General features: G+C 32.3%; 1 protein-coding gene across 2 annotated transcripts; it reads right to left on the reverse strand.

Moving 5' to 3' along the window:
• Window positions 1-7,634: 7,634 nt before the first annotated feature.
• Window positions 7,635-13,511, reverse strand: LOC133176882 (uncharacterized). Of its 2 annotated transcripts, XM_061311938.1 has the most exons (6): window positions 13,404-13,509; window positions 11,431-11,481; window positions 10,491-10,584; window positions 9,974-10,132; window positions 9,058-9,306; window positions 7,635-8,387 (listed from the first exon to the last, which is right to left on the reverse strand). In XM_061311938.1, exons 3-6 carry the CDS (start codon window positions 10,567-10,569, stop codon window positions 8,314-8,316), a joined length of 561 nt encoding a protein of 186 aa, XP_061167922.1. In that variant the 5' UTR covers window positions 10,570-10,584; window positions 11,431-11,481; window positions 13,404-13,509; the 3' UTR covers window positions 7,635-8,313. The 2 variants fall into 2 exon arrangements, with proteins under 2 accessions (XP_061167922.1, XP_061167923.1); XM_061311939.1 differs by lacking the exon at window positions 11,431-11,481 and having other exon boundaries at window positions 13,404-13,511.
• Window positions 13,512-27,806: the final 14,295 nt, after the last annotated feature.

Below are 27,806 nucleotides of genomic sequence, written 5' to 3' on the forward strand. Positions count from 1 at the left end.
TGATATAATTAATGAAGTCTGCATAGGAAACATTCTCAAAAGATTGAAATTATACACTTTTGAAAACCCTCTACTTTTCTTACTTTTCTCATGGACATCTAACAAGCAGACTGTTTGCATCTGAAGACCTCTCTGAAAATTTCAGAAGTCTAGAGTTCAGACCACAGAGTGGGCTAACTTGGTCATCAATTAAAAACACGTTACAGCTTTGAAAATTTCTTCACTCATAGACATTTAGTAGGCAAACTTCATTTTCCTGTCTAGAATTCAGACCCTTAGCTTGGTTGGGTTCAGTTGTCGTATCTAGAAAGTTTATTTCATAATGTACTGGTATCTTTGAAAATCTTATTTATTCATTGACAATTAGAAATGATTTAACGTCATACATGTAGGTAGTATGCTAATTGTCCTTTCATTATGAAGAATGTATCCATTTGGTCCAAGGTTCAAGCCTCGGGATTAGGCTGAGATGCTCAACAAGTGTACCCGTACACTAGAAATATACCATGTCCTAGATTTTTTTGTTCTTAGCTCAAAGTTATCTAGCAGGCGAATTTTTCGCATGCATATGAGGAGTTACATCTCTATCAAGTTTTGAAATTCATGTTCCTTGGATCCTGACTTCAGGCTTTAGGATGGAGCTCATTTGGTTAAATATTGAAAATCTATTTTTATCAAATCTAAATTGAAAATATTGTTTACTTCTGGACATTTTTAAGTTAGCAAATAGGTATCCTTAGAGCCCAGACTGGGTTGATCATATGTTGATGTTTAGCATCAAAAGTATGGCTTTACAACCCTTTATACAACCTTTCCACACGACAAACTAAAGACGAGGCTTTTTTGACATCATAGACAAATGGTTCTTCAAAAAGAAAAGGAACTCGGAAATTTTCATATCTTCTAATTGGTCACGTACAAAATTACTTGTTAAAAATCATTCTGATTTTATACAATTACACTATCTGTCGTTTATACTTACAAACGCTGGAGTTCCTCATTTACAATATCTATGTAGTCTTTGGAGACAAGTTCTTCCAACAATCTGTTGAAATTCTGATGAACACTAAAATGCTTCTTTATTGACCGATTCGTTCTTATATTCTCATGAATATTAAAGAAGCACACGGCGGGTGTGACAGGGGATACTTACTCCTCCATGGCACCTGATCCCACCTCTGATACTTTTAGAGGTCTGATTTGTTTTAATGGACTTCTGAGCTTGATAACTGTTCGTTATCTCCATTTTATGAAGCATAATTTATTCAAAAACTTCTACTTCTGAATCAGAAGAAAATTCTTGCTGTGGCCTTCACTGCCACATCTAGAAATATCGAAAACCCTTCATCAATTAACTATAATTTTCATTCATATGTCGACTCGATAAATGCCAGTAAACTAGAAATAAAAGCTACTTCAGAGTCTGCCACGTTTATTTCATATTTGGAAGTTTTACTGAGTATAGACTTTAATGGCCAACATACAACTAATGTACATGTATATGACAAACGGGATGACTTAATTCAGCTTTTCCAACCATCATCATAGAACTGAAAAATGAATTGCAATTTTCATTCGTAATAAAAGCTGTCGTTTATTTAACAAAGCTATCGCCTACACCTCTGCCCTTTCTGATTTGTGTACAAGAGTAAATTCCACAGTTTAAAAAGAGGTATCCTTGCTCAGGATGACCATGCTTTTAGTTTATGTGTTAAATATCCAGGTGTAGAAGTTTTTATTCATAAAAGAATTCATGCATTTCACTATATCATCAAAAGAGCCCCACCCACAAACCAGAACCCCCGACCCAGGGGCTGTGAAACTCACAATTATGGAAGAGGAACTCCTCTTCCCATAACCCGCTACTTAATAAATTAATAACCAGGAGCAGAGAAGATTTTCAAAGAATTACTGCACTTTTACAATATAATAAATGCCAATAGTTTGACTGCTTGATGTCTAGGAGTAAAGAAGATTTTTAAACATTGTCGTAATTTGATGGTTTTGGCCACACCCTTAAAGCTCCAGGGTGGGGGGAGCTCTACCGACTGAGCTACCGTGAACAGTGATTCTGTGGAAGATAATACGCCAGACGATGGGCCAGACATGAAAAAGAAGACCTTAACACATTGTCAGAATGCATTAAATGTATCGAATGTATGTTAAAATCTCGCATTAAGCGATTGAGGGGCAAAATGGAAACCAACTATCCTTCTTTGTTCAATAATTCAGAAGTGAAAAAAGAATTAAATAGATTACACAATCAGTATGTACTGGTAAATACACAAAGCAGGTAACAACATTGTCTTTGTTTGTAAGGCTCATTATTTAAATTGTATTTTAGAGGAACTAGGTTTTAATTCTACAAGTGGTAATCCAACCTATATCAATAGCTTCCCTTTCTAAGGAGGAAATTCTTCAAAATTATATGTCAGTTTTGAATATTTTTAATCTCAAGGGAGCGGTGTGAGCAAGGCTCAGGTCAACAACCAACATGAATTTGAATTACCATATCTATATTGGATTCCGAAACTTCATAAAAATCCTTACAAACAAAGATACAAAGCGGGTTCCAGTAAATGTTCTACCAAGTCTCTTTCTTTACTCCTCACTAAAATATGAACAGTAGTAGAGGAGAATCTTCAGGAGTACTGTGCAACAATATATTCGAGAAGTGGTGTAAATAAGATTTGGATACTTGAAAATTGGAAAATTTGAAATCACAAAATTTTACCAAAATCAACAACATAAAAACTTACGACTTTTCAACTTTATATACCATTCCCCACGATAAATTAGAGTCCAGGCTTTTTGATATCATTGACAGTTGCTTTTCCAATAAAAATGAAACTCAATTTACTTACCTTGTCATTGGTCGTTTGCAAATTAATTTTGTTAAAAAACATTCTGATTGTACACACAAGAACTCTGAAGTTGATATTAAAAAGATGCATGAGTTTCTGATTGACAATATCTATGTGGTTTTTGGAGACCAGGTCTTCCAACAATCTATTGGAATTCCCATGGGTACCAATTTTATTCATAAGAAGTAGAATTTGTTCAAAATCTTTTTACGTGAAAAGAAGAAAACACTTGCTGTGGCCTTCAACTCGACATTTAGATATATCGACGACGTATTGTCAATTAACAGTGGTTATTTCCATTCTTATGTCGGTACGATATATCCCGGTGAGCTTGAAAAAAAAGATACCACAGAGTCTGACACATCTGTTTCATATTTGGATATTATACTTGAAAAGGACGTTAATGGTGATCTAACAACCAAGCTTTATGATAAACGTGATGACTTTAACTTTTCAATCGTCAACTTCCCTTAATTATGCAGCAATATATCTTCATCACCTGCCCTGCATACGGGGTTTATGTCTCTCAGTTGATTCAATACGCAAGAACATGCTCTACGTATGAACAATTTCTAAAACGAGGTAAATTATTGACAAACAAGTTGATGAATCAACTAGAAATATGTCCATAGGACATGAATGCCCCGCCAAGGGTATATTAGTAATGCAACATTTTAACACAAATTGAGAAAAGTGAGGTCAAGGTCAAAGGAAAGGTCAAGGTCAAAAAATATTGCTGCAGTTGAATAGCTTACATCAGTATGAATCAGCATATGACGTTTGATTCAGAAACTAATTTAAGAAAAGTGAGGTCAAGATCAAAGGAAAGGTCAAGATCAAAAAATGTTGATGTAGTTGAAAAGGTTACATCAGTATGTATTAGCATATGAAGTTTGATGAAAATATTATGAATGGTTTCTTAAAAACTGAGCTAAACACTAATTTAAGAAAAGTGAGGTCAAGGTCAAAGGAAAGGTCAAGGTCAAAAAATATTGATGCAGTTGAATAGCTCTCATCAGTATGTATCAGCATATGAAGTTTGACACTAATTTAAGAAAAGTGAGGTCAAGGTCAAAGGAAAGGTCAAGGTCAAAAAATGTTGATGCAGTTGAAAAGGTTACATCAGTATGTATTAGCATATGAAGTTTGATGAAAATATTATGAATGGTTTCTTTAAAACTGAGCTAAACACTAATTTAAGAAAAGTGAGGTCAAGGTCAAAGGAAAGGTCAAGGTCAAAAAATATTGATGCAGTTGAATAGCTCTCATCAGTATGTATCAGCATATGAAGTTTGACACTAATTTAAGAAAAGTGAGGTCAAGGTCAAAGGAAAGGTCAAGGTCAAAAAATGTTGATGCAGTTGAATAGCTCTCATCAGTATGTATCAGCATATGAAGTTTGATAACACTATCTTGAATGGTATCTTTAAAACTGAGCTAAACACTAATTTAAGAAAAGTGAGGTCAAGGTCAAAGGAAAGGTCAAGGTAAAAAATATTGATGCAGTTGAATAGCTCTCATCAGTATGTATCAGCATATGAAGTTTGTTAAAAATATCTTGAATGGTTTCATTAAAACAGAGCTAAACATTAATTTAAGAAAAGTGAGGTCAAGGTCAAAAGAAAGGTCAAGGTCAAAAAAATGTTGATGCAATTGAATAGCTTACATCAGTATGTATCAACATATGAAGTTTGATTACACTATCTTGAATGGTATCTTTAAAACTGAGCTAAACACTAATTTAAGAAAAGTGAGGTCAAGGTCAAAGGAAAGGTCAAGGTCAAAAAATGTTGATGCAATTGCATAGCCCTCATCAATATCTATCAGCATATGAAGTTTGATAAAAATATCTTGGATAGTTTCTTTGAAACTGAGCTTTGAACAGAGCTAAACGCAAAGTGTGACGGAAGGACAGACGGAAGGACGGAAGGACGGAAGACGGACATGACAAACACTATATGCCCCGGCCATATTCATGGCGGGGCATAAAAATATCAGCAGTCTCGTTTAAAGTCGTCATTTCGTAAGTTCTATGATCGATACAATGACCTTGTCAGCAAATACAATTTATCATTAAGTCAAATGCTGACTGACGTTTTTCATACTAACTGTTAGGCCATTATTTACACACTGAATTGTCGACAGATTTTTCCGTTATTTCCAGATCATGACAAGGAGCACACGGCGGGTGAGACCGGTCGGCAGGGGATGCTCACGCCTTCATGGCACCTGATCCCACCTCTGATGTTTTAGAGGTCTGCTCCAAAAATTGTATTGTTTAATGGACTTTAGAGCTTGAATACTGTTCGTTATCTCCATATATTTCATGTAAAATATTTTATTTCTTCAAAGAATGAAAAGCAACTTAAAATATAAAAATGATCTACATATTTTATTCAATAATGTATCATGTTCACTCGTATATTCATGATTTAACAATGTAAAAAAAATCATAATTCAAATTATATAGAAATTAAAAACTATCTGAGCAGAAATTCGAGATTCTAAAGACTAGAAATAAGTCTATATTCAATCCAGTGTTTAAAATGCTTTAGTAACAAAGTTTAGGAAAAAATACAATAAAATGACAGACACATGTATATAGTTTCATCTTGCAATAAACAAAACACATGTATACCTAAGTGTTGAAACATTGTTTATTAAAAATTCAGGTTGATTTTCTATTTCCTCTTAATCAAGTTGTACAATTTTTGGATAAGAAGAACACAATACTCTGCAAGCAAATAACTTTTAACAGAATATATAAAACACAGAACTAATAAAGTATCTACATGTAGTAACATACATGTGTATGTAATAAAAGAAATATCTTAACATCCATCATATAAAACATTAATTACATGTACATGTTTTAAAATTCTCATGGCATTCACTAAACAATTTTATACATTACACTTCATTTTCTTAATTAAAACTAAAACTAATTTGCTCATTATCAGTGGTTTAAATATGGTTAGGTGCAAATTTAAATTTCAATGTTCTTCAAAATTTTTCACAGTTTCTGATAAACTACAACGTTATGTCAAGGAAAACATTTTTTTTAATATACAAGTAGTAGAAAATTTCATCAATATATATTCAACACAAAATTTTGATACATGAATGCATATGTACATGTTTAGATCCCTCTTTTTCTAAATAATTATGAGCATTTCTGTAATCACATTCCCAACAATATCTTTCTTTTCCTTTTTCAGGCAATTCTCTTAATGAAATATGGAGGTAAGGAACAGTATTCAAGCTCAAAAGTCCATTTAAACAATACAAATCAGGAGCAGAGCAAACATGGAAATCTAAAAAACATCAAAGGTGGGATCAGGTGCCATGGAGGAGTAAGAAAGGTTACAATTAAAAGTCACAGATTTTTTTTTTTTTTCAGAGTTGAATCAATATCCTTGATAATTAATGATTAAATTTTAAGTTATAGAAAATTAGTGGTGTTAAATAATAATGCTAAAAGGTGAAAAAAAAGAGAAGAAAAAGAGATTGAGCAAACAGATCTGACATCCGATTGTACAATTTGATATCAACTTGACTTCTTTTAGAGGTACAATTTAAAATGTACACATTATGCAAATTAATTTATACAGACATGCATATGTATATATAAAATTCGTGTTAAAAAATTGCACAATTGTCGCAAGGTATACTTTATACAAACAATTTATAACTGTTACAATATTTTGAGAAAATGACAGTTAATGTTCTTCATCTCTCAAAATCAAGTCATAAAATGTGTCTTTCTTATTCTTTATACTTTTGACAATTTATCAAATACAGTCAAATCTCATTATCTCAATTTTGAGGGGACCAAAAAACTTCAAGATATCCGAAAATTCAAGATATCAAGGGTAAAATTCTTCAAGGGACTTCCAAATCCATGGTATTAGAGATATTTTTGTGTTTGGGATACTGAAGTTTTACTGTACATCATTAAGATAAATGATCTTATAGTAATTACAAACAAATTTGTAAGAAGAATACTAAATGGTATAAAACATTGAAACACACGTTATGATTGAATCAACACTGACAACTCCATGTATTTTTAATTTTTTTTTTTTTTTTTTTTTTTTTTTTTTTTTTTTTTTGATACATGGACTGCTTGAAACTACTAAAATATCTTAACAAATATACAACATTAATTTAAGAATTAAATAAAAAAAAATTATATAAATAAAATAAAAACAAATTCACAATGGAAAAAATACACTAACTTAATAAATGTCGACATGTATTTAATACTAATAATGCCTTTTCATTTTCAAAGAATTCAGAAAAAAAAGTGGATATCTATAACAAAAAATTATATATTTGACTAAAATATTTTTCATTTCAAAGGAATTGAGACATAATTTGAACACCTCTTTCCTTACCAAAAAAAAAGTTAAATGTAAAATTTGCTGGGAAAAAATTATTATAATTATAGAACATATGAGTGATTTATTTAGTCTTTGAAGTCCATACATTTTTTTTTTAAAAAGTGATCTCTCCACCCAATAGCTGAGTTCATTCACAATATGCTAATCTAAAAAATCATATGAACTGTTCTTTATTCTATACATCCTTTAATGAACAATACTTTTATTCAGCTTAAACAACAAAATAATCATATAGGCTAATTATATATATATATATATATATATATATATATATATATATATATATATATATATATATATATATATATATATATATATATGATTTTACAATTTTAATCAATTAACAACAATTTCAACATAGGTTTTAAATGATACATGAAAGAAGAAAAAACAATAAACAAAATACTGAGTATTAATTAGATAAGTAAATATATTGATTTTAATTTTTGTTCGTGGTAAAAATCAACATTATGGAATCAACCAATTCCATGGTGCATTAAAAATTGAGTATTCAAGTGACATTATTCAAAATTTTAGAACTCTTATGTGTTTTTGTGTCATGTACAAAAGAATGATGTCTTCTACATGTATACTACAATTAAAACACTTTGGTAGAAATATACTGTAAAGTGCACTATAGGTCAAAGGATCATTAAACAACTTAAGCCAAAAAATGTAAATTGCACTGAAATGGTTTAGAAATGAAGCAGTCCAAAATGAAAATGCTTTTTCACTTTGCATCAATAAATTGCTGTTGCATGCAAATTAAGAGATTTGGTTCTCAAGTAATAAACATTTTATGGATGATTAAAATTTTGACTTAAGTCCATTTCATGATCGCAGGGCCAGGTAATGAGCAAATAAATTAAAGTACAGAATTAGATGAATATACAATAAAATCCATAAATAAATGTTTGATTTCTAAATGTTCAATCTTCAAATATTATTGACTATAACAATACAAAAAAAAATTATTTAAAAAACATGACATTCTTTTCTAAACATATCACAAGTACATGCAGATCTTAAACACTCTGAACTCATTTTTAATTGCTGGGGTAGGGTGGGGGTTGCTGGGAATTTGCTGGGTAAGGGGAGTAGCCATCATCTGCTGGTGGTGCTACAAAAAGAAGACCATAATTATATGATAATTATACAATAGTGTTGTATTCATTTGTTAAATGTACATTACATTTATACTTCCATCTAATGGATCCTCATTTAAGGATTTTTAAAAGTGTATATTCATTCCAATTAAGGGGCATTGAAGGCATAGTATCCTGAATAGAATTTTTATTTTTGACTTTGTGTCAATTACATGAATAAAGTAGTAAGCCTATACACACATGCTTCATCAATTCTAGTTTATCATATTTAAGTGTTGCATTACATATGAGAGCTTACTTTCATATTGATATCTATAATGATATCCCTCAATTTGAATACTAACATTTGGAAAACTCTGTTTGTCAGTCATTTGTTTTTAACAGTAATCACACAGAGAAGAAAATATATCAATTCATGTTAATCACCTTTAGTGTTATTCTGAAGATGAAAGCCTACTTTTATATTTTAAATATCTAATGTTATCATACGGTTCTAATACTAACACTCAGTTTATCTCTACTTTTCTCAATTTTAATAAATAGTAACTACATGTATACATATGCAGAAAAAAGCTGTCCATTAGATCAAAAGAAGATCCTCCATCATGTTTATTGCATTGTATCATTTAAAAGAAATGGAAAGCTTACATAATACATGTATTTCATGTCAGTAATTGTACAAACCTGTGGGTACAGCTTTACTGTCCTGTGGAGGATAGCCGTACCCTGTCATAGGCGGTGCTTGCTGGACAGGTGGGTATCCCATCTGGGGTGGGGGTGGGTGCTGTACATACCCCTGAGCGGGGTACTGATTCTGAGGGTACTGATTGTAGGGCTGAGGGGGATACTGTCCAGGGTATGCCTGTTGTGTTGTGGTGGTGACTGTCATTTGGTTTGCTGGTTGTCTGTATACATGGCCAGCTGATCGTCGTCCTAATCATATAACAATAATTATTATGATGTTTGTAAAGAAAAAAAAAAGAAGTACAGGAGAATAATTGGACAATTTCAATAAAATATATATTTCAACCATCAACTCTTTGTTAATGAGGATCCATAGTCATATCAATTATTAATAACATGATTACTATGTCATAAAGAATTTTAGTGCTTCAGTCTTGTTGATCTTGAAATTTGCTATAGATATCTTTTTAAATTAAAGCTACTGAATTGTTGAAATTGCAAGATTATAACAATACCAGTCTTTATACAGTTGTATATGTTGACATTTAGCTGTTACACTGGAGGGTAAAATAATACATTAGTTAGTCAAACAACCTGGAATTTTGTTTTATGTGTTGCCCATAATGTCAACTTTATCATTATATTAAATTATTCATTTTCCCTTAAGCCATGAACTTCCTTAACAATATACATATACACACCATACTTCTTTTATTATTATCACATTACAGTCATCAGCAAAACAATTACAAAATGGAAGAAGTGGACAGCATCACTGCTTTATAGCTTCAAACTGTCTTTGTTTGGTCTTTTATCATTAACAAACTATACTAAAATTTCATATTAACCAAGCTAGGAGATTTTTTTTTATCATATTAAATTAATTATCACTATATAAGAAGTGACAAGTCCTTACCTTTCATACAACAACAGCATATAACAATGATGGCAATAACGATCCCAAGAAAAATCAGTCCTGTTATAATACCAATTATTGACGCAATGGAGATGGTGGCATTCCTCACTGACTTGTAACTTGACTCAAACTCTGAGTTTGAACTGTCAAAATCAAAATCTGAAAAAATAAGAAAATGTTAGTATCAAAACAATGAGGTGGGCAACATGTAAACGGAACACTAAAAAAGCAAACAAACAAAATCAAAAACAGTCATGATTATTTTTTTTAACACCAAAAACGTTTCTCATCGTTCTCATCAGTAACTTCATTGCTAAAAGATACAAATTATTTTATGCACATGGTGCAATTACATTTATCAGTGTATAAATCAAATGAATATAGACATATCAAAATTAAAATGTTAAGCAATTTTTGATTTAAAAAAAAAAAACAAATACAAATTAAAACAATGGTGAATATAATTTTGTAATTTTAAACACTGCTAAATCCACATGGCATTGTCTTATTTACTTACCATCTGAATCACAGAAAACATAGGCCAACCAGCATGTCATCAAAACCATACACACTTGTAACTGCTGGATCCTCCACATTTTTGCTGTTTATGTCTAAATAAAAAAGGTTTCTTTTTTACTCATATTGTCAATGAATATTTCAATTTGAATTTTCAAATTTCAAATATATATAAATGACATAGTATTGTCATGATTGTTGATCAAAATATTAATTCTAAATCTTTATACAAGTACATGCAAATGGCTAATGAGTTTTATTGAATGCCTATATGTACATCATTATCATATTAAATGTGTGTTAGCTATAATAAACAAAATAAACAACATAAACACTGATGATAAACATACATGTACTTCCTTGAAAGAGCAATAAATTAGAAATAAAATTAGATTTCTCTTAACTTCCCTTTCTTACTCAACCTACACTGTAACTATATTTATTTATTTATTAAACGTAATTTTTGCAATTCACATACATGTATTTGCATACTTATGCTGAGTTTTTCAAACAAACATGACATAATTTTTTTTTTGTATGGATACTTTTTACCCATGAGAAATAATTCCTTGTAAACATTAGGGCTGGGACGATATATCGATTCTGAGTGAGGATGACACGCACATTGATACATATGTAAAAAGATTATGAAATATCGCCAAAAATTATTCTGACATATTTTCTTTGTTTTCTTAGCATTTTGGGTTTAATAAGAAAAATAAGTATGCTAAATATAAATATAATTATGAAATACATAATAATTAACACTAATTGTGTAAAATAATTTTGCTTTGCAATGGATACGTATACAACTTTTTGAATAAATTATTCCTTTTTTCGACGAAATGTTTTGTTCATTTCAATATAAAAAGAAGATTTTATAACCAATTCCAAATATTGTGATACATATCGTATCATGGCTCAAATATCATGATACATACCAATATAGAAAAAGTTGTATTGTCCCAGCCCTAGTAAACAAGAGGAAAAGTCTGAAAAAAGAGAACAACATTATTTTTCAGAAGGATTTTATTTTCTTTAGGTAATGCACAGCATGGCAAAATCAAACTTAGCAAAAAATGGCTCAATGGGAATGACATTTTAAAATCTGTTGTACAAATTACAAATTTGAGGATTATTTTTCATTATAACAATAATCATGATAAATTTGCAAAGTATGAAAACCTGTCTGACCAGGGTAGAAAAGCACTGTTTGCTTTGAGAAACTTGTAAAAGTGACAATGTTGAAAAACTTTTAATTCATCTTGATTTTGTAAGCAAATACATGTACTAGGAGTTAGTGGCTGAAAGAACAGGAATGACAGTTATAAATGTAAAAATCAAGAAGAGATGCTGGAGTTATTTGGGCCATGTACTTAATAGACTATAGAGAGCATGTAACAAGAAGAGCTATGAAATGGACACCACCTGGAAAGAAGAAGTGTTGAAGACCAAACAGGATATGAAGGAAGTCCATCAAATGAAATAAAGGATACAGGGTATGACTGGAACAACAACACCAAAACTGCAAATTAAAGAGACCTTTTTGCCACCTTATGTGCAGAAATGCATGAAAAAGATTAAGAAATACTAGGAGATAGAAAATCTGCATGTAATGTAGCTGTTTATATGCTAAATTTGATAGATTTCCTTTGATTTAGAAAAGGTTAATTGTTATGCAATAACAAAATTTTTGAGTAACATATTAGCCAGTGATAATTGCATCATTAGAAATTGCTACGAGCATGATGAGGAAATATTTAACAGCAAATTCCATGAACACAAAAACGGCTTCTCAGATGAAGAAATGCTTAAATGAACTTGGTTGTAAATGGTGAAGCTTGGAATCAACAACAATTCAATACAGCTACCTTAAAAGTCATTAAGCAAATGATTTTGGATCAGACTAAACAACAAATATTATTTGCTAAAATTGAAAGTTCACAGAAATGTTCATTTTATAAATATGTAATTGATGAATTCTATCTACAGCATTATTTAAGAAAATCAATTCCTGCTAGGTTTTAAAAATGTCTCTTATTAAGTTGAGACTATCCTCACACTTTTTAGCCATTGAAACTAAAGATATAACAAAATATCAAAGCACACAGGAATTAATTGTTTTTCATGCCAAATTGTATTGAGGATGAATACCATTTTATACTATTATTATGTTCTGCATATGCAGATTATAGAAGAAAATTTATAAAGAAATATTAAAAAAAAAAAACATTCTACCATCGGCTCATACTTGTACATTCACCTCTGTCGTTGGCTCGCGTATACATATCACAGTGTAAAACACAAGATATAGTGCATTTGATTTTATTCATTTATTACAATTAAATTCCTGCACTAATGTTTGTCTCTTAAGATTTATATTTACTAAGTTAGTAGATCTGGAGTTATTAGTTTAAAATGACATAATCCTTAGAACATCAAAGCATAAAAATCTGCAATTGTTAATACTGAGAATTTTAAGGATATGTGTATAACCTTGGCAAGTACACAGCATAAGGCAAATTGGTAATATTGTATTTGAATAATTGTTACTTTTATGTACGTATACATTGTTTTCCTGTAAATTACTCATCTCTGTACCATTTCTCCTTGTATCATACTGTATAGTAAAACTTAAAGTAATAAAGAAAGAGTGGATGTAGGCTTCTCTACACACAGCACTGATTAGGCCTATAATTAACTGGTGTTGAAAAAAGCTGTAATACGTAGCCAGACATATATTTTGTGTGCTTACAAGTGCTCAATAAAATATTCTATATGGTGTTGGAAAGCAAATTTTGAAGAAAATGTATTTTTGAGGGATTGGCACAGCGAGACAGGAAACAAATAATTTCCTTCCATATGCCAGTAAATCATTCAGATAAAACAATGAAAACATATATAAATGTTTCACCTGTACACTGGTTTTGGTTCAGCAAAATGAAAAAGATATCTTTATACACTGGTCACCCCAAAAGGTTGAAAATTCCTTTGTCCGTCAGTTCTCACACAGAAACTGAAAAAGTTGTTGATGTTTTTGGAATTTTGATTTATTCGTACTTCGAGCCCGTGCTGTTTGGAATTAACACGCGTGCGGATCTAACGGGAGGGGATACCGGGAGATCCGGACCCCTTCGGATTTTTAACTACATTTTTTACTCAAAAAAAAAAAATCACCGTGGACAACCAATAAGAAAAAAGGACCCCTTATATGATATTAAAAGTCAAATATGAAGGAAATCAGCTTGTCCATGAGAAGTGTCCCCACCAAATTGACCCCGGGGTCATGAATATCACAATTTTGGTAGAGGGCTCAATATATATTTTTTGAATCCGGACATTTTTTTTTCTTCAAAATATTTCTAAGTCGGATGACTACCTCCTCCCCCCCCCCCCCCAAAAAAAAAAAAATAATGATAATAAGGAACTATTTTAATGAGCTTGTATCTTCATGTGTGGAGAAAGGGTCATCTTCAAGTTGATTGTAACGAAAAGTTACACGATGCTTTATGTCTATGGTTACACCATATTCAAAACCCGAAATTCCCCGCAACCAGTTGGGCCTTCGAGGAAGTCCGGCAATTATTCTAGGCTTTTGTAATTTAACAAAATATTCACATTAATATTTTTACAGGCGTGAAGGGAATATATTGATCAAGTATCCCTTTTATCAAAAAAAATCTTGTTTATAAGTGTATGGGGATGCGAGATTTTTATATTTATCAGTCAAAATAGGAAACCATACTTACAGTATGAGATAGAGACTTAAGGAGATCACATATTCTATTTTAACTGTATTTCCCGTATTTTCAAATGAAGTGACTCAATGTCTTTTTTGAGCAATGACCACCATTATTCATCAGATACGTACTGAATAACAAAGGAAGTAATCCAAGTGCAATTGACCTCTTAGTGAATATAAGTGACTGTATAAAACAATTATATCAAATCAGCTGGGGAGGATAGTTAAAACATAATGTTTAGAAAGAGGAATACTGTGGGTAAGGATATATATTTTCACATTTCTCCTAGTGGTAACCATGTGCACATATATTGTATTTGAACAAATAAATTCTACCCAATTGACAAATACTCGATTGTAATGCAAAAGAAAAAAAACATCTTAAAAGAAAGTTTCTTTTCATGATCATTCGATTCTCCATCGAATGATACATGTATTGAATATTCACAATGTGAAACACTTTGAAATCAGTGAAAGGTAATTAATAGGAGTCTTAACTTACTTACATTTTAAATAGTATGTTATATTATGCTGCATTCATGCGCACGATGTAATGAATTAATTACAGGTTTGCTTTTATTTCTCCCCCTTTGTGATATGGTACTTCCATTGCCGGTACCTCCGATAGACAGGTTCTCACTTCAGTAAGTATGAATAATCTACATTTGATTTTCAGAATCCCTGTTTCTAATTTTTTTTATTGAAGAAAGGAAAAAGATATTTCCTTTTTATATTTATTTAAAAAAAATTGCTTAGTTTTTTTTTTCAATTAAATCTGTGTTACAGCAATTTTCTTGATCAAATCTAAAACAAATCTCTCTCTCTCTCTCTCTCTCTCTCTCTCTCTCTCTCTCTCTCTCGTTGAATTGTGCTTTTTCATATGACGTTTTTATGTAGGGTACAATGCACAGGGAACAGTGAAATGCCTGGGTTTGGTGCAAGAGCTGTAAAGACTTATTTTTCCACTTCTGGTGAAGACCCAGTAGAATTTGTTGAACCTTGTACAGGTATGTAATACATTTAAACAAAATATATTTTAACAAATGTGAATTTCAAGAACATTGCCATAGCCTTTTAGATTATTTATTTAGCATGCAGTTGCATAGTATATTGTTGTAATATTAATTTATAAGAAATTGGATAACCGGTAATGTTTTCAGCTTAAACTAATCGGTTGTTTTAATTTGATTTATTAGTGTGTTTACAAAGTTTCTAGCAAATAATTATTGTTATAATTCAGGTTGAGGTTTTATTACATACGATTTTTTTTCTTTGACAGATTCGGACTCGGATTCGGAGGAAGAATGCCTGTTCCAGAAGTTTGTTCTGTCTCTTGCCAGGGAAGTTTGTCAAGGAAAAGAAAATACAATTTTGGAAAGATTAAACATTAATCGCACATTTGTAGGTATGATGCAGAATACTTTTCTATTTATTTTTTTCTTCAATTTTCATTGACTTATATTTACCATGAATAAAAACATGTGGAGAAAAATCCTAAATAATGGATAAATATGTCTACAAAAACACAATGGTATTGCCATTGCTTTATTGTTGTTTCTTATTTACATGTGTATGTGTATATTATTTGTTGTTTAATTCACAATCTTTTAACATCCGAGCTAAAATATTTAAAGATTATCTTATTAGAAGAGTAGAAATACCATGCTCAAAAACTGAACAATATGGTTTTTTCGCACTGCAACCGACTGGAACTAGATGGAAGAGAAAGTAGCCCGCGCCCCGAAGCCAGAAAAGCTTCAATTCTGCGCTGCATGGCGACTAAATGCGCCCCGTCACATTAAAGCCCAAAAGGATTTTGTGACGTACACAGACAATTTTACCCACCCCTCCCTACCTCCCTTGAATTAAAAAAAATCACCAATATAAAAGACATTACAATCAAGCAAGTTAAACCTGTTGTTTGCAGGAGTAATTTTTTTTTTTTTTTTACAAAACTGAATGATAATTACATTCGTTTAATTCGGTTAATTATATTCGGTTAATACTTAAATTTAACTATATATATTTATTTATGAACATCAGTGTATATCTTTGATATTAATAAAGAAGATGAACGAACAAGGTGAGCAAAATGCCCATGGAACGACAAATATGAAGGTGAAAAATTACATCTCAGTTATAAGAAATTTTTCTTTGATATTTCATCTAACATTAAGGTATACATGTACTTTACGTAAAATCTCCACAATTCGCAAAAATCTCACAAAGATTGAAATTATTTGCCTATGAAATATCTTACACACACCAAAGATTGCAAAAAGGATCAATTTGTTACATTCTAACTAAGGTTTTTTTCCACATGAATGGGCCTTCGCTCCTTTTTTTTTTTTTTTTTTTTTTTTGAAAGTTTATCTGTAAAAATTTACAATTTTTGACTAACAAAAACATGGAGCAAAGACCCACTTTACTTTGAAAATACTCTTTTATGACATACATGTAGCATTTTTGCAATTCCGAAAAATAGTTTGTCCATTTTGTCAAGGGTCATATCACAAGCATGATTTAAATGCAATGATTTGTCAGGAGTTATGTAGAATGGTTAGCGTGGTAGTCTCAAAGGAAAAATGATTCTTAGGATTTTTATTGATAGGGTTCGAATCCCAAGAATACCACATTATTTTTTTAATAATAGAATAATTTTTGCCGAGAAAATTTTTCTCAGAAAAATTTTTGTTTGTCATAATTTCAAAAAATTCAATAATAAGAACTTTTACCTAAATTAAAACTAAATTCACAAATTGAATGAATATTATTTTTATATATCTGAAGCTATAGGCATTCTTAATACTTGTTAGCCCATTTTCTTTCTCTGTTCGGTGTCCAGATTAAATAATTTCTTTGTGACATGATTTCAACTTTTCTTGTCGTGGTAGTAATTTTCCATTTCAAACCATTGTGTACATTGTAAAATTTTTTTTTGACAAATTGGAAGATCGTTGAATTAAACAAATTCTCGATCTTAAACATACACTTTATGAGAGAGAGAGAGAGAGAGATTTCTTTGAAACATTAAATTATTTTTTAAGAAATGTCCAAACAAACAAAAATTCTCTGATTTATACATGTACCTGATTTGCATTATGAGCATAGCATAAGCATTTTATCCAATGACTTACTGTAAAATCACATTTAATTTCTTGAGATCAAATCGGGGCTTGATTTAGGGAAAAATATTCCATCCTGAGGGATCTTATTTCGTATTTGAAGAAGAAATATAATCCTGTAATTTGAAATTTTAATATATCGTGAAGGACATGAATTCGTGTGTCTCAATATACCACTAAAACAACTCAAATTAAATCCCCAGAAAACTAATGATTCACAGTATCTCTATTAAAATTATAATTTACTTAATAGGTGAGCAGCTAGCGTCATATTTTTTATAGAAACTTTTATACTTACAGAATACTTTATATCTGACAATTTTTTTTTTTTTGGTTCCCTATCTATATAGCTAGACCAACCTCTCCACATCAAAGAAATTCAACTTCATCCGTATCTGTAAACAAAGGTAATGTATATTGTATTTCTGTTCTTAAAATCGTGTTTTCCTCATGTAACTGTGTCTTGCTTCTCATTTTTTTATTCCTATGTGATATTTATGTCAATACAATTCCCTCGAACAAACAAAACAAACAAGTATATGATTGTACACTAAAAACGAAAAGGTGACATGGGGAAAAACACACAGTTTGACCCAGACTTTTTGTGATGAATTGATAAATTCCCAAAATTACAAAATAAAACGCAATTAATATAACAGTGTCGTTTATTAATTTACATATACACATACACAATCTGAAGTTAAAAATGATTATACGACAATTACTATCGGTATAATAATATTTAATCAGATTAAAAATTATATACTAATTAATGTGGTGACATATTTTTGTCCCCTACATGCAAGATAAATTATGTCAACATGCAAGAAAGGTATGTCAACATGCAATATAATTATTTTGACATGCAAGTTACAAATCTTTTGAAGAGAATCTGATTTTAACATGGGTAAATACTTACTAATGCCAGTCTCTGACATCATAGATACAATATAATTATGTTGATTTGCGATATAATTATGTAGAAGGCGATAAAATTATGTGGACAAACGACTTATTTTTGTTAAAATGCAACTTATTTATGTCAACATCCGAGTAAAATTTGTCAACATGCAAGAAATTTATGTCAATTTACATGTTGACATGGATATCTTGCATGTTAACATAATTAACTCGCATGTTGACTTAAACAAGTTGCATGTTAACATAATTAAGTCGCATGTCAATATAAATATATATGTGACGTTTAGCAAACATGTCAGATTCTGGCGTTAGTAAGTATTTACACAGTCATATAAAAATAAGATTCTCTTAAAAGATTAATAATTTGCATGCTAACATTAGTTTCTTGCCTGTAGACATAATTAATATCTTCACGTTGATATACTTTTCTTGTATGTTGACATAATTTGTCTTGCATGTAGGGGACAGCAATATGCCACCATAAATTAACATTACATTTAGCCATTCGACATCAGTTTGAGCATTTTCTCAACAATCCGTGTACTTGGTAAAGGCCTGTACTTGTAGGAGCTTACTCGATGTCACAGAAGAAGCTTCTCTGCAGACAGAATGTTACTCGCTTAATACACCTTAATATATCAGATTTATTTCACGTTTTTTTTTCTGTATTTTTGAAATCCCTTGTACTTTTACATCGAGTCCTTGTATATATAACATGAAATTAGTAACACATGTACATGTCTTAGTTTATTAAATGGTTTTTATTTGATACAGATTGCCAATTATATATGAATTGACTTTTTTGTATTTATCTATAGAATGTAGTAAATTATTCTCCTTTTTATTTTTAGAAAACCAACAGGAAAGCATTATGAACTCTTTAAAACTAGGAATTGCTCTGGGAACTATATTTGGATTTTTATTTGGTGTCATCGTTACTAGCTGTGTGCTAGTGATATTCCGTAAATTCAAAAGAAATAAAAAACAAAGGTACTCAGTAAAAGTATCTCAGAATATTCATTTTGAATATTACGAATTTCACCTTGACGGTTTAATATACTTTTGGTTATGCATGTCTAATGTTTGCAAACTTTCACCAATACGCCAGCAGCTTTTATTTGTTCATCTTTGCATTCTTGCAATTTTCTGTATTTGCAAAACTCATATAAAGACGTTAAACTAAACTGTCACAAGTGAACAGTGTGTATCTTGGAGCTGTTAATGCATGATTCATCTCAAATGCCAACTGTTACAGTTAATTGATGCCGAAAGAAGTCTCCTCATAAATACCATTTTAACTTTTTTAACAAAAAACTATCTGCATTTACATTTTAAAAAAAATAAAATGCCTTAAATACATTCATAGACATTTTTGTAAAACGTAAACTTCCTATCATCATGACAAACATTTTCTTATTATGGATACTAAGCATCCCATGTCCGCCATATGCTATAACTTTCAACCTATAGGCTCCATACTTAATAATACAGTTCCTCAGAAATGTAAAGCTACGGAAGACCCGTTATAACTATGTACACGAACAACACATCATGGCGGTTATAACCAAAAGTTTTTTTTCATAATTCCGTCAGAATGACGGTACTGATGTATTTTAGTTAACATTTTAGAAATCCAACAAACACAGTCACCAATGCGACAACGTTAACTTTAGAAGATAATGTTAAACCGGGAGATCAAAATGACCATATAAATACTTACATGTATTGTGACATCGAAGACGACAACGTAAGTATAATGTTCATCAATGAATATAAAGGTCTACATGCGTTAATGTTTAGGCAGCTCCAGAACCCCTTAACTTTATTTGTTTCAACTAGAAAAAAAAACTATAGTTTTGCCCTTGATACCGTTTTAGATTTACTAAAAGGGTGGTTCAAATAAGTTCTAAGCCTCACCCAGAAGGAATCGGAGAAAAAAGACAGTTTTCAGTAATTTTTAAGATATAGTCCTCCTTGACACCAATGCCCTTAGTCCAACGATGCTGGAGCTCAAGCATTGCAATGTCACCACGGAAGCAGGCAGTGTCCTGGTTCTCCAAAAATTCTTCCTCAGCACGTTTGACCCCATCATTGTTTCCATAATGGAGACCAAGCAGACGGGATTTGAGTTTCGGAAAAAAGGGAGAAATCAGAAAGAACTATAGATATGGTGAGTAAGGTGAAAAGGGTAGCAATTAAAAGCCACAATTGGCTGCATGCCTCAGCCACCGCAACCTCAGCAGATTAACAGGCGCGTTATCCTGGAGCACGAGTACACCTGCCCTAAGCTTTCATCTACGTTTAACTTTTGACTTGATTGCTACTTTCAGCTGTCTTAATTCTGATGTGCATTATTGTCCATTAAAAGCTTTCCCTTCTCAAGGTAATCCACGAGAATCCTTATATACAGAAGCCATCACCTTGCCTACCGATGCTGTCTGCTTGAACTTCTTTGGGGTGGAGAATCGAAGTGTTTCCACTGCTTGCTTCAAATCTTTGATCCAAGTTTAAAGCCTTGAACCCAAGTTTCGTCTTTGGTTACTAATCTGTTGTGGAAGTTTTCAGGGTTGGCCTGAAAGCGAGTCAGAAGTGTCCTGGAAGAGTTAACTCCTTTCAGCTTCTGCTCTGGTGTCAGTATTCTTTGGTCGAAAAGGTCATCACCAAGATTCCAGTTCAAAAAGTGTGGACTGAACTTAAACTAATGACCATAGAAGTAGCTACCTTCTGGACAGTAAAAAGTTTGTCATCCAAAACCATTTAGTGAATTACATCAACTTGTTCATCAGTTGTTAAAGTTTTCCGACGAACTAACAGAGAGTCGTCTTCTAGGCTTTCCCTGTCCGGCTTGAATTCAGTTGCCCATTTCTTCACAGTAGGAAGGGAAGTCTTCAGCAAGTGTCCCTACCATGTCCTTGTAGATTTCTTTTGATGTCATACCTTTTCTTTTGCAAGTATATTATGACTGCTTGGGCCTCTGTTTCTTCTCTATATTTAGATTTGTCTTACATCTCTCACATCTTTGTTTAATTGGGTCTATCTTGCAATGAACATGATGAAATTAAGGCAATTTTGAATAGTGTTTTTAGCATTATAAGAAGTGATATAATTTCCAAGAGATAAATAAGTTCAGCTGTGGTTCTTCTTTCTTGATTAGGCTTAGAAGTTTTTGAACAACCGTCGTTCATGTACATATAGCAATATTCTTTGGAATGTTTACATATGTAAGATAATATTTCTTTGATTGCTCTAATTAACAATGAATTTTAATGTTTACAGTATCAAATACCCAAGGAGATGACTTGTACAGGAATTAAAGACTCAGGTGCTTCATATCGCCATGACTGTCATCCACTCACATATAACCATTTGAACGAGAAGAATGACGTCGATGTTAGTGGGAAATATGATCATTTCCGGGAGGTAACCGCAGACGCCCGGAAGACAAATGGTGAATACAAAATATTAGAGCCAGTGCACTCTCAAGATCAATTGAACTCGAACAAATCTGCTGGCAATTTGCCATCAAACAATGACGCTGGCCAAGAAGCTACGAGTGGTCAGAATACAAGAACAGACGCATATTTTGTTTTAGAAAAAGAAAACCAATAAACTGTGTTGAAAGACATCTACTATCATGTCTATTGCAATGAATAAATTTCAAGTAACTTGGGTACCTCATTGACTTGCAAATAATTAATATACATGAACATGTATATCAAAAGTTTAACAAAAATTGCACATGTTTATTATTTGGAAGTTATAAAACTATGTCAGAGGGGATTTACAAATGTTTTGGTGATATTTATATTGACAAAAATATACTAGTATTGGATGTATACATGCATGATTATAGCTTGTTAGGTAACCTTAGTCAATCAGGTGACCTATTGCTATCTTTTTTTGTCCGTCATCGTGCGTTAACATTTAAACATTTTCAACTTCTTCTCTGGAACCGCTGAACCAATTTCAACCAATTTTGGCATATAAGGCATCTATGGGTAATAGGGAACAAAAGGTGTGAAATTAGTGGACCCTGCCCCCAACCTGTAGGGGTTGTGGTTTGGACTAAAGCCATCAAAATTAATGCAATATTTAAAAACCTCCTTTTCTCCTGGACAGTCAAACTGTTTGCATGATTGTAATAAGCATTGATACCTCTTCCAAAATTTTGAAATTCATGGCCCCGGGGCCAGGGGTTCTAGCTGGTGCTAGGGTGGTGCACTGTAGATCATAAAGTGAAAGTGCTTTATTTAAAAAAAATCATCTCCTCTGTTCTTGGGTATTAAGCAAACAAAACTAGCACATAGTTATGATGAGCAATTAAAGGCGCCTCTTCCAAAATTGTGAAAAATTGTGAAATTCATAGTTCCTTTGTCAGGGGTTTTGGTTTTAGGGCTAGGCTCTGTTGGATATTTCGTGAAAATGCATTATATCTTTGAAAATCTTCCGCTCTGCCCCTGGGTATTAAGTAAACATACTGAGTAAATGGTTATGATGAGCAAGTGTGCCTCTTCCAAAATTGTGAATTTCACAGTCCCTGAGTTGTGGGCTTTTGTGTAAGGGCGAAGCTGTATTGATGATTATATAGTGAAAATACATGTACATCAATTAATTCTTTGCAAATCTTCTTCACCTAATTGCAAAGTTGTGATAAGCAAGTGTGTCTCTTCCAAAAGTGTGAATTTCATGGCCCCTGGGTCATGGGTTCTAATGTTAAGGAGGGACAGTGTTGATTTTGTAGTGAAAATGCATTGTTTTTTTGTTGTGTGTGTGTGTGTGTGTTTTTTTTTTTTTTTTTTTTTTTTTTTTTTTTTGAAAATCTTCTTCTCTGCTCCTGGGCATCTATGAAGCAAACGCAGTACAAAATTTTTATAAGCAAGAGTATTTTCACCACGTTTTTGAAATTCATGACCACTTGGCCAAGTGTTCTGGGGCTGGACAGGGCTCTATTACATGTAATTTGTATTTTACTGAGAGAATTTATTCATTCATTAATCAATGTAAATAATGTACTTGAAAGGTTAATTGAACAAGAAAATTATTCAAGAATTTTTTTAATACATAATACAAAAAGTAACAATTAATTAACAAAAAATGGTCGCTTATCCAAAAATTTGGTATAAATTATTCAATCATGACATCATGCTACGTTGATTGTATTAGTAGTTAATGGTTGATTGATTGTTTGATTCATTCATTCATTCATTGATCACTTTCATCAGAAAAAAAAATTAACAAACCAGTCCTCATACATACTCGCGTTCAAGCTCGATAGAAAACATTGCAATATTTTGATGTATTCTATATGATTGAAAATGAAATTTTAGTTTCCAAAGGAGTTTAATTTACTTTTCTCGTCAATACCGATTATAACGTAAAAATTACATATTACAAAAGTCGAGGATAACCATGCAAAAATAATTTTTTTTTGTTTCTTACAATTAAAGATATATATTTCTATTTCTGACCAATCCTCCTTGAAACATAAATGTATTTTCCTTGGGTCAATAATAAGGATACACAAACGTCACTTTATTTATCAGGATAATGCTAATCATTTCAATCCATCGTAGCTAGTAGCTTTTCTCTACACCGAATTCTACAATTCCCTGACAAGCAAAAGAACCCAAATTCAAGATATTAGATCGGGGTGTGTGGTGTTTTTGGAGGGAGAGTGAGGAGCACTCAATAATATAATGACAGTAAAATGGAGGAAACAATTTCATTGAAGGGGGCAAACATTTTCATTTTTGGGAGGGGCACTTCCAAGGAAAAATCCTTGACAGAAAAGAAAGTTCATCATTATTATTGAGGGGACACAGACATTAAACAGCTTTAAATTTTTTCTCTATACAATGCTATATATCGGCAAAATTATTCGGGGGGGGGGGGGGGAGGGCACGCCTCGAGCTCGGTTCCTACTGCCATGCTGTCTTCTTAAAGAGAACTGTCAATTGAAATAACTGTTCAATCTGAGAAAATATATCTCAGAAGCCTTTGAAATAAGAAATTGTCAACAATAGATACTACCGTCTACTATGTATACTTGATACGCATATTTTTAATAATATTAGTACTATTATTGTTGTACCTTTATATTCTCTATCATGCTCTATTTATTTTGGTTTTTATCACTTTAAAATATAATTGTACAAATGGTAACATGCCATTAGATGTTTATCCTTAGCAATATATAAACTTAATTTAATTCGTCGTAGTGGCGCGTCAGGCACGTATCCAGGAATTTTTTTTCCAGCGGGGGTCAACCACTCCACCCCAGTCAAAAAATTTCTTACCCAGAAATTTCCTAACAACCAAAAAAATCCTTTCCCAAACGTATCAAACCCAGAAAATTTCTTGACGAGAAAAATTACAAAAAAAAAAAAATTCCGGGAGGGGGGGGGGGTCCATGGTCATTTTTATTTGCTTCAGTATATACATTTACATGTAATATGCAAATTTCAACAGTTCTGGAAATATGCATACCGATAATTCAGACAGTATGAAAGTGTACTTTATTGCCAAGAGTCTTTTCACTATGTCATGCACAGGGGATCGTCACAATACTCATCTTCTTACATGTACCTAGTCAAAAAGAAAGAAGACATAATTATTGATCTTCACTTGACAAGCCCCTGTGTATCATGGCAAAACTCAAAAAAAAATATTGTAGAGGTTTAATATGTTTATCGGCGAAACAACTGCTGGGTATATAATTACACGTATCTCAAGCAATGGAACGGATCTTTGATTCTCTGGATATTACATCCTTTTCGCTTCCTTCTACAGGACTGAACATTGATGATGATGATAGTTTGATGGCCGAGAACATTGCATAGAAAAGAATCCGCGAGATTTCAAATATCATTGAACATTCTGAAAGAATATGAATTTTAGCAACAGAAATAACGTTGTTTCTGATGAGAGCTCGCACCCATTTCATAACATTATTATGCTTGTAATGGAAGTTATTTTGGGCAAATAAACACATGTATCGTTGCTGGTTTTGTGATTTTTAGGTCACCTGAGTCACTCAGGTGACCTATTGCTATCCGTTCTCGTCCGTCAGCGTGCGTCGTGCGTCGCGTGTTAACATTTGAACATTTTTAGCTTCTTCTCTGAAACCGCTCAACCAATTTCAACCAAATTTGGTATATAGCATCTATGGGTGAAGGGGAACAAAAATTGTGAATTTCATGGTCCCTGCCCCCCCTGGGGCCTGAGGGGTGGGGCTAAAACCACCAAAAATAATGCAATCTTTAAAAATCTTCTTCTTTACTCCTGGACATCAAGCAGTCAAACTGTTGGCATCATTGTAATAAGCATTGAGCCCTCTACCAAAATTGTGAAATTCATGGCCCCAGCGTCAGGGTTCTGACCCCAGGGTGGGGCTATATAGATCATATAGTGAAAGTGCATTATTTTTTTTGAAAATCTTCTTCTCTGCTCCTGGGTATTAAATAAAGTAACTAAGTACATAGTTATGATGAGCAAGAGTGCCTCTTCCAAAATTGTGAAATTCATGGTCCCAGGGTCAGGGGTTCTGGTGTTAGGGCGGGGCTCTATTGATAATATAGTGAAATGCATTAATTCTTTGAAAATCTTCTTCTCTGCTCCTGGGTATTAAATAAAGTAACTAAGTACATAGTTATGATGAGCAAGAGTGCCTCTTCCAAAATTATGAAATTCATGGCCCCAGGGTCAGGGGTTCTGGTGTTAGGGCGGGGCTCTATTGATTATATAGTGAAAATGCATTAATTCTTTGAAAATCTTCTTCTCTGCTCCTGGGTATTAAATAAAGTAACTAAGTACATAGTTATAATGAACAATATAACCTTTTCCAAAATTGTGAAATTCATGGCCCCAGGGTCAGGGGTTCTGGTGTTACAATGTAGGGCGGGGCTCTATCGACTATATAGTGAAAATGCATTAATTCTTTGAAAATCTTCTTCTCTGCTCCTAGGCATTAGGGTGATAAACTAAGTACATAGTTATGATGAGGAGGTGAGCCTTTTCCAGAATTGTGAAAGCCATGGCCCTGGGTCAGGGGTTCTGGTGTGAGGGCGGGGTTCTATTGATTATATAGTGAAAAATGCTAAATTCTTTGAAAATCTTCTTCTCTGCTCCTGGGTATTATTTAAACAAACTAAGTGCATGGTTATGATGCATAAGGATGCCTTTTCAAAAATTATGAAATTCATGGCCCCAGGGTCAGGGGTTCTGGTGTTAGGGCGGGGCTCTATTGATTATATAGTGAAAATGCATTGATTCTTTGAAAATCTTCTTCTCTGCTACTGGAGATTATTTAAACAAACTAACTGCATGGTTATGATGCATAAGGATGCCTTTTCAAAAATTGTGAATTTCATGGCCCCAGGGTCAGGGGTTCTGGTGTTAGGGCGGGGCTCTATTGATTATATAATGAAAATGCATTGATTCTTTGAAAATCTTCTTCTCTGCTACTGGAGATTATTTAAACAAACTAACTGCATGATTATGATAGACAAGGATGCCTCTTCCAAAATTTTTAAATATATGGCCTCAGTTTTTGGGGTTCTTCAGGAGGGGGAGTCCTATTGATTATATAGTGAAAAAGCATTAATTCTATTAATTAATCATTAATTAATCCTGTCTGCTCCTTAGTGTTGAGCTGGTAAATAAATTGCTTAGCTATGATGAAAATGGGAGCTTTGAACAGAATTTTTAAATCTTGTTGTCCTATGGTCAGGGGTTCTGGCATAACGGGGGGGGGGGGGACTTTTGATAATATAGTGGGAAAGTGTTAATTCTCTGAAGTCCATAGTTATGATGATGAGGGTAACTCTTCCAAATTTGTCAATTTCTTGACCCTTGGTCTTGGGTTCTGGTGTTAGGGTAAGGCTATGTTGAATCTGTAGTGAAAATGCATTGTACCTGTGAAATTCTTCTCTGCTTCTGGGCATATCGGAAGCAAACTGAGTAAAAGTTTAAATGATATGAGTAAGCGTATTTCTACCAGATTTTTAAACATCTGGACCATTCGTGTAAGCATTCTGGTCCTAGGCAGGGCTCTATTGATTTGTATTCTACTGAGAGAAGTTATTCCCCTTTTCCATTCACCTTTGATAATTAATCACTGTAAATAATGTATTTGAAAGGTTAATAGAATAAGATAATTATGCAAGAATGTTTATCGTATAATTAAAAAAGTACTTTCTTAGTTTTAATAATCAGGTAGACCTGTAAGTAATAGATAAATAAAATTGAGACAAAAATAACTTATCTTATTAAAAGTTCTTCAAAGACCATAAGAGAGGTCAATGCTAGAGGTCTTAATATGGGTTTAAAAATACAGAGTATTTTATACAGGAGCGCTAGTAGTTTGCCAATAGTCTGCATGGTGATAGTGTTAAGTGGGGGACAGATTAGAACTTAATTTATGAGTTGATACTGAATACTAGACTAATTATTTTTTTGATCCTGATCTTCCTACTTCTCTTGCTTTAGGGCAACAAAGCTTCATCTACCAGTGTATTTAACTTCTAAATTG

Source organism: Saccostrea echinata, unplaced genomic scaffold, assembly GCF_033153115.1.
Source record: "Saccostrea echinata isolate AGI-Se365-2 ecotype Australia unplaced genomic scaffold, CSIRO_AGI_Sech_v1 ptg000084l, whole genome shotgun sequence".
NCBI classification, from domain to species: Eukaryota; Metazoa; Mollusca; class Bivalvia; order Ostreida; family Ostreidae; genus Saccostrea; species Saccostrea echinata.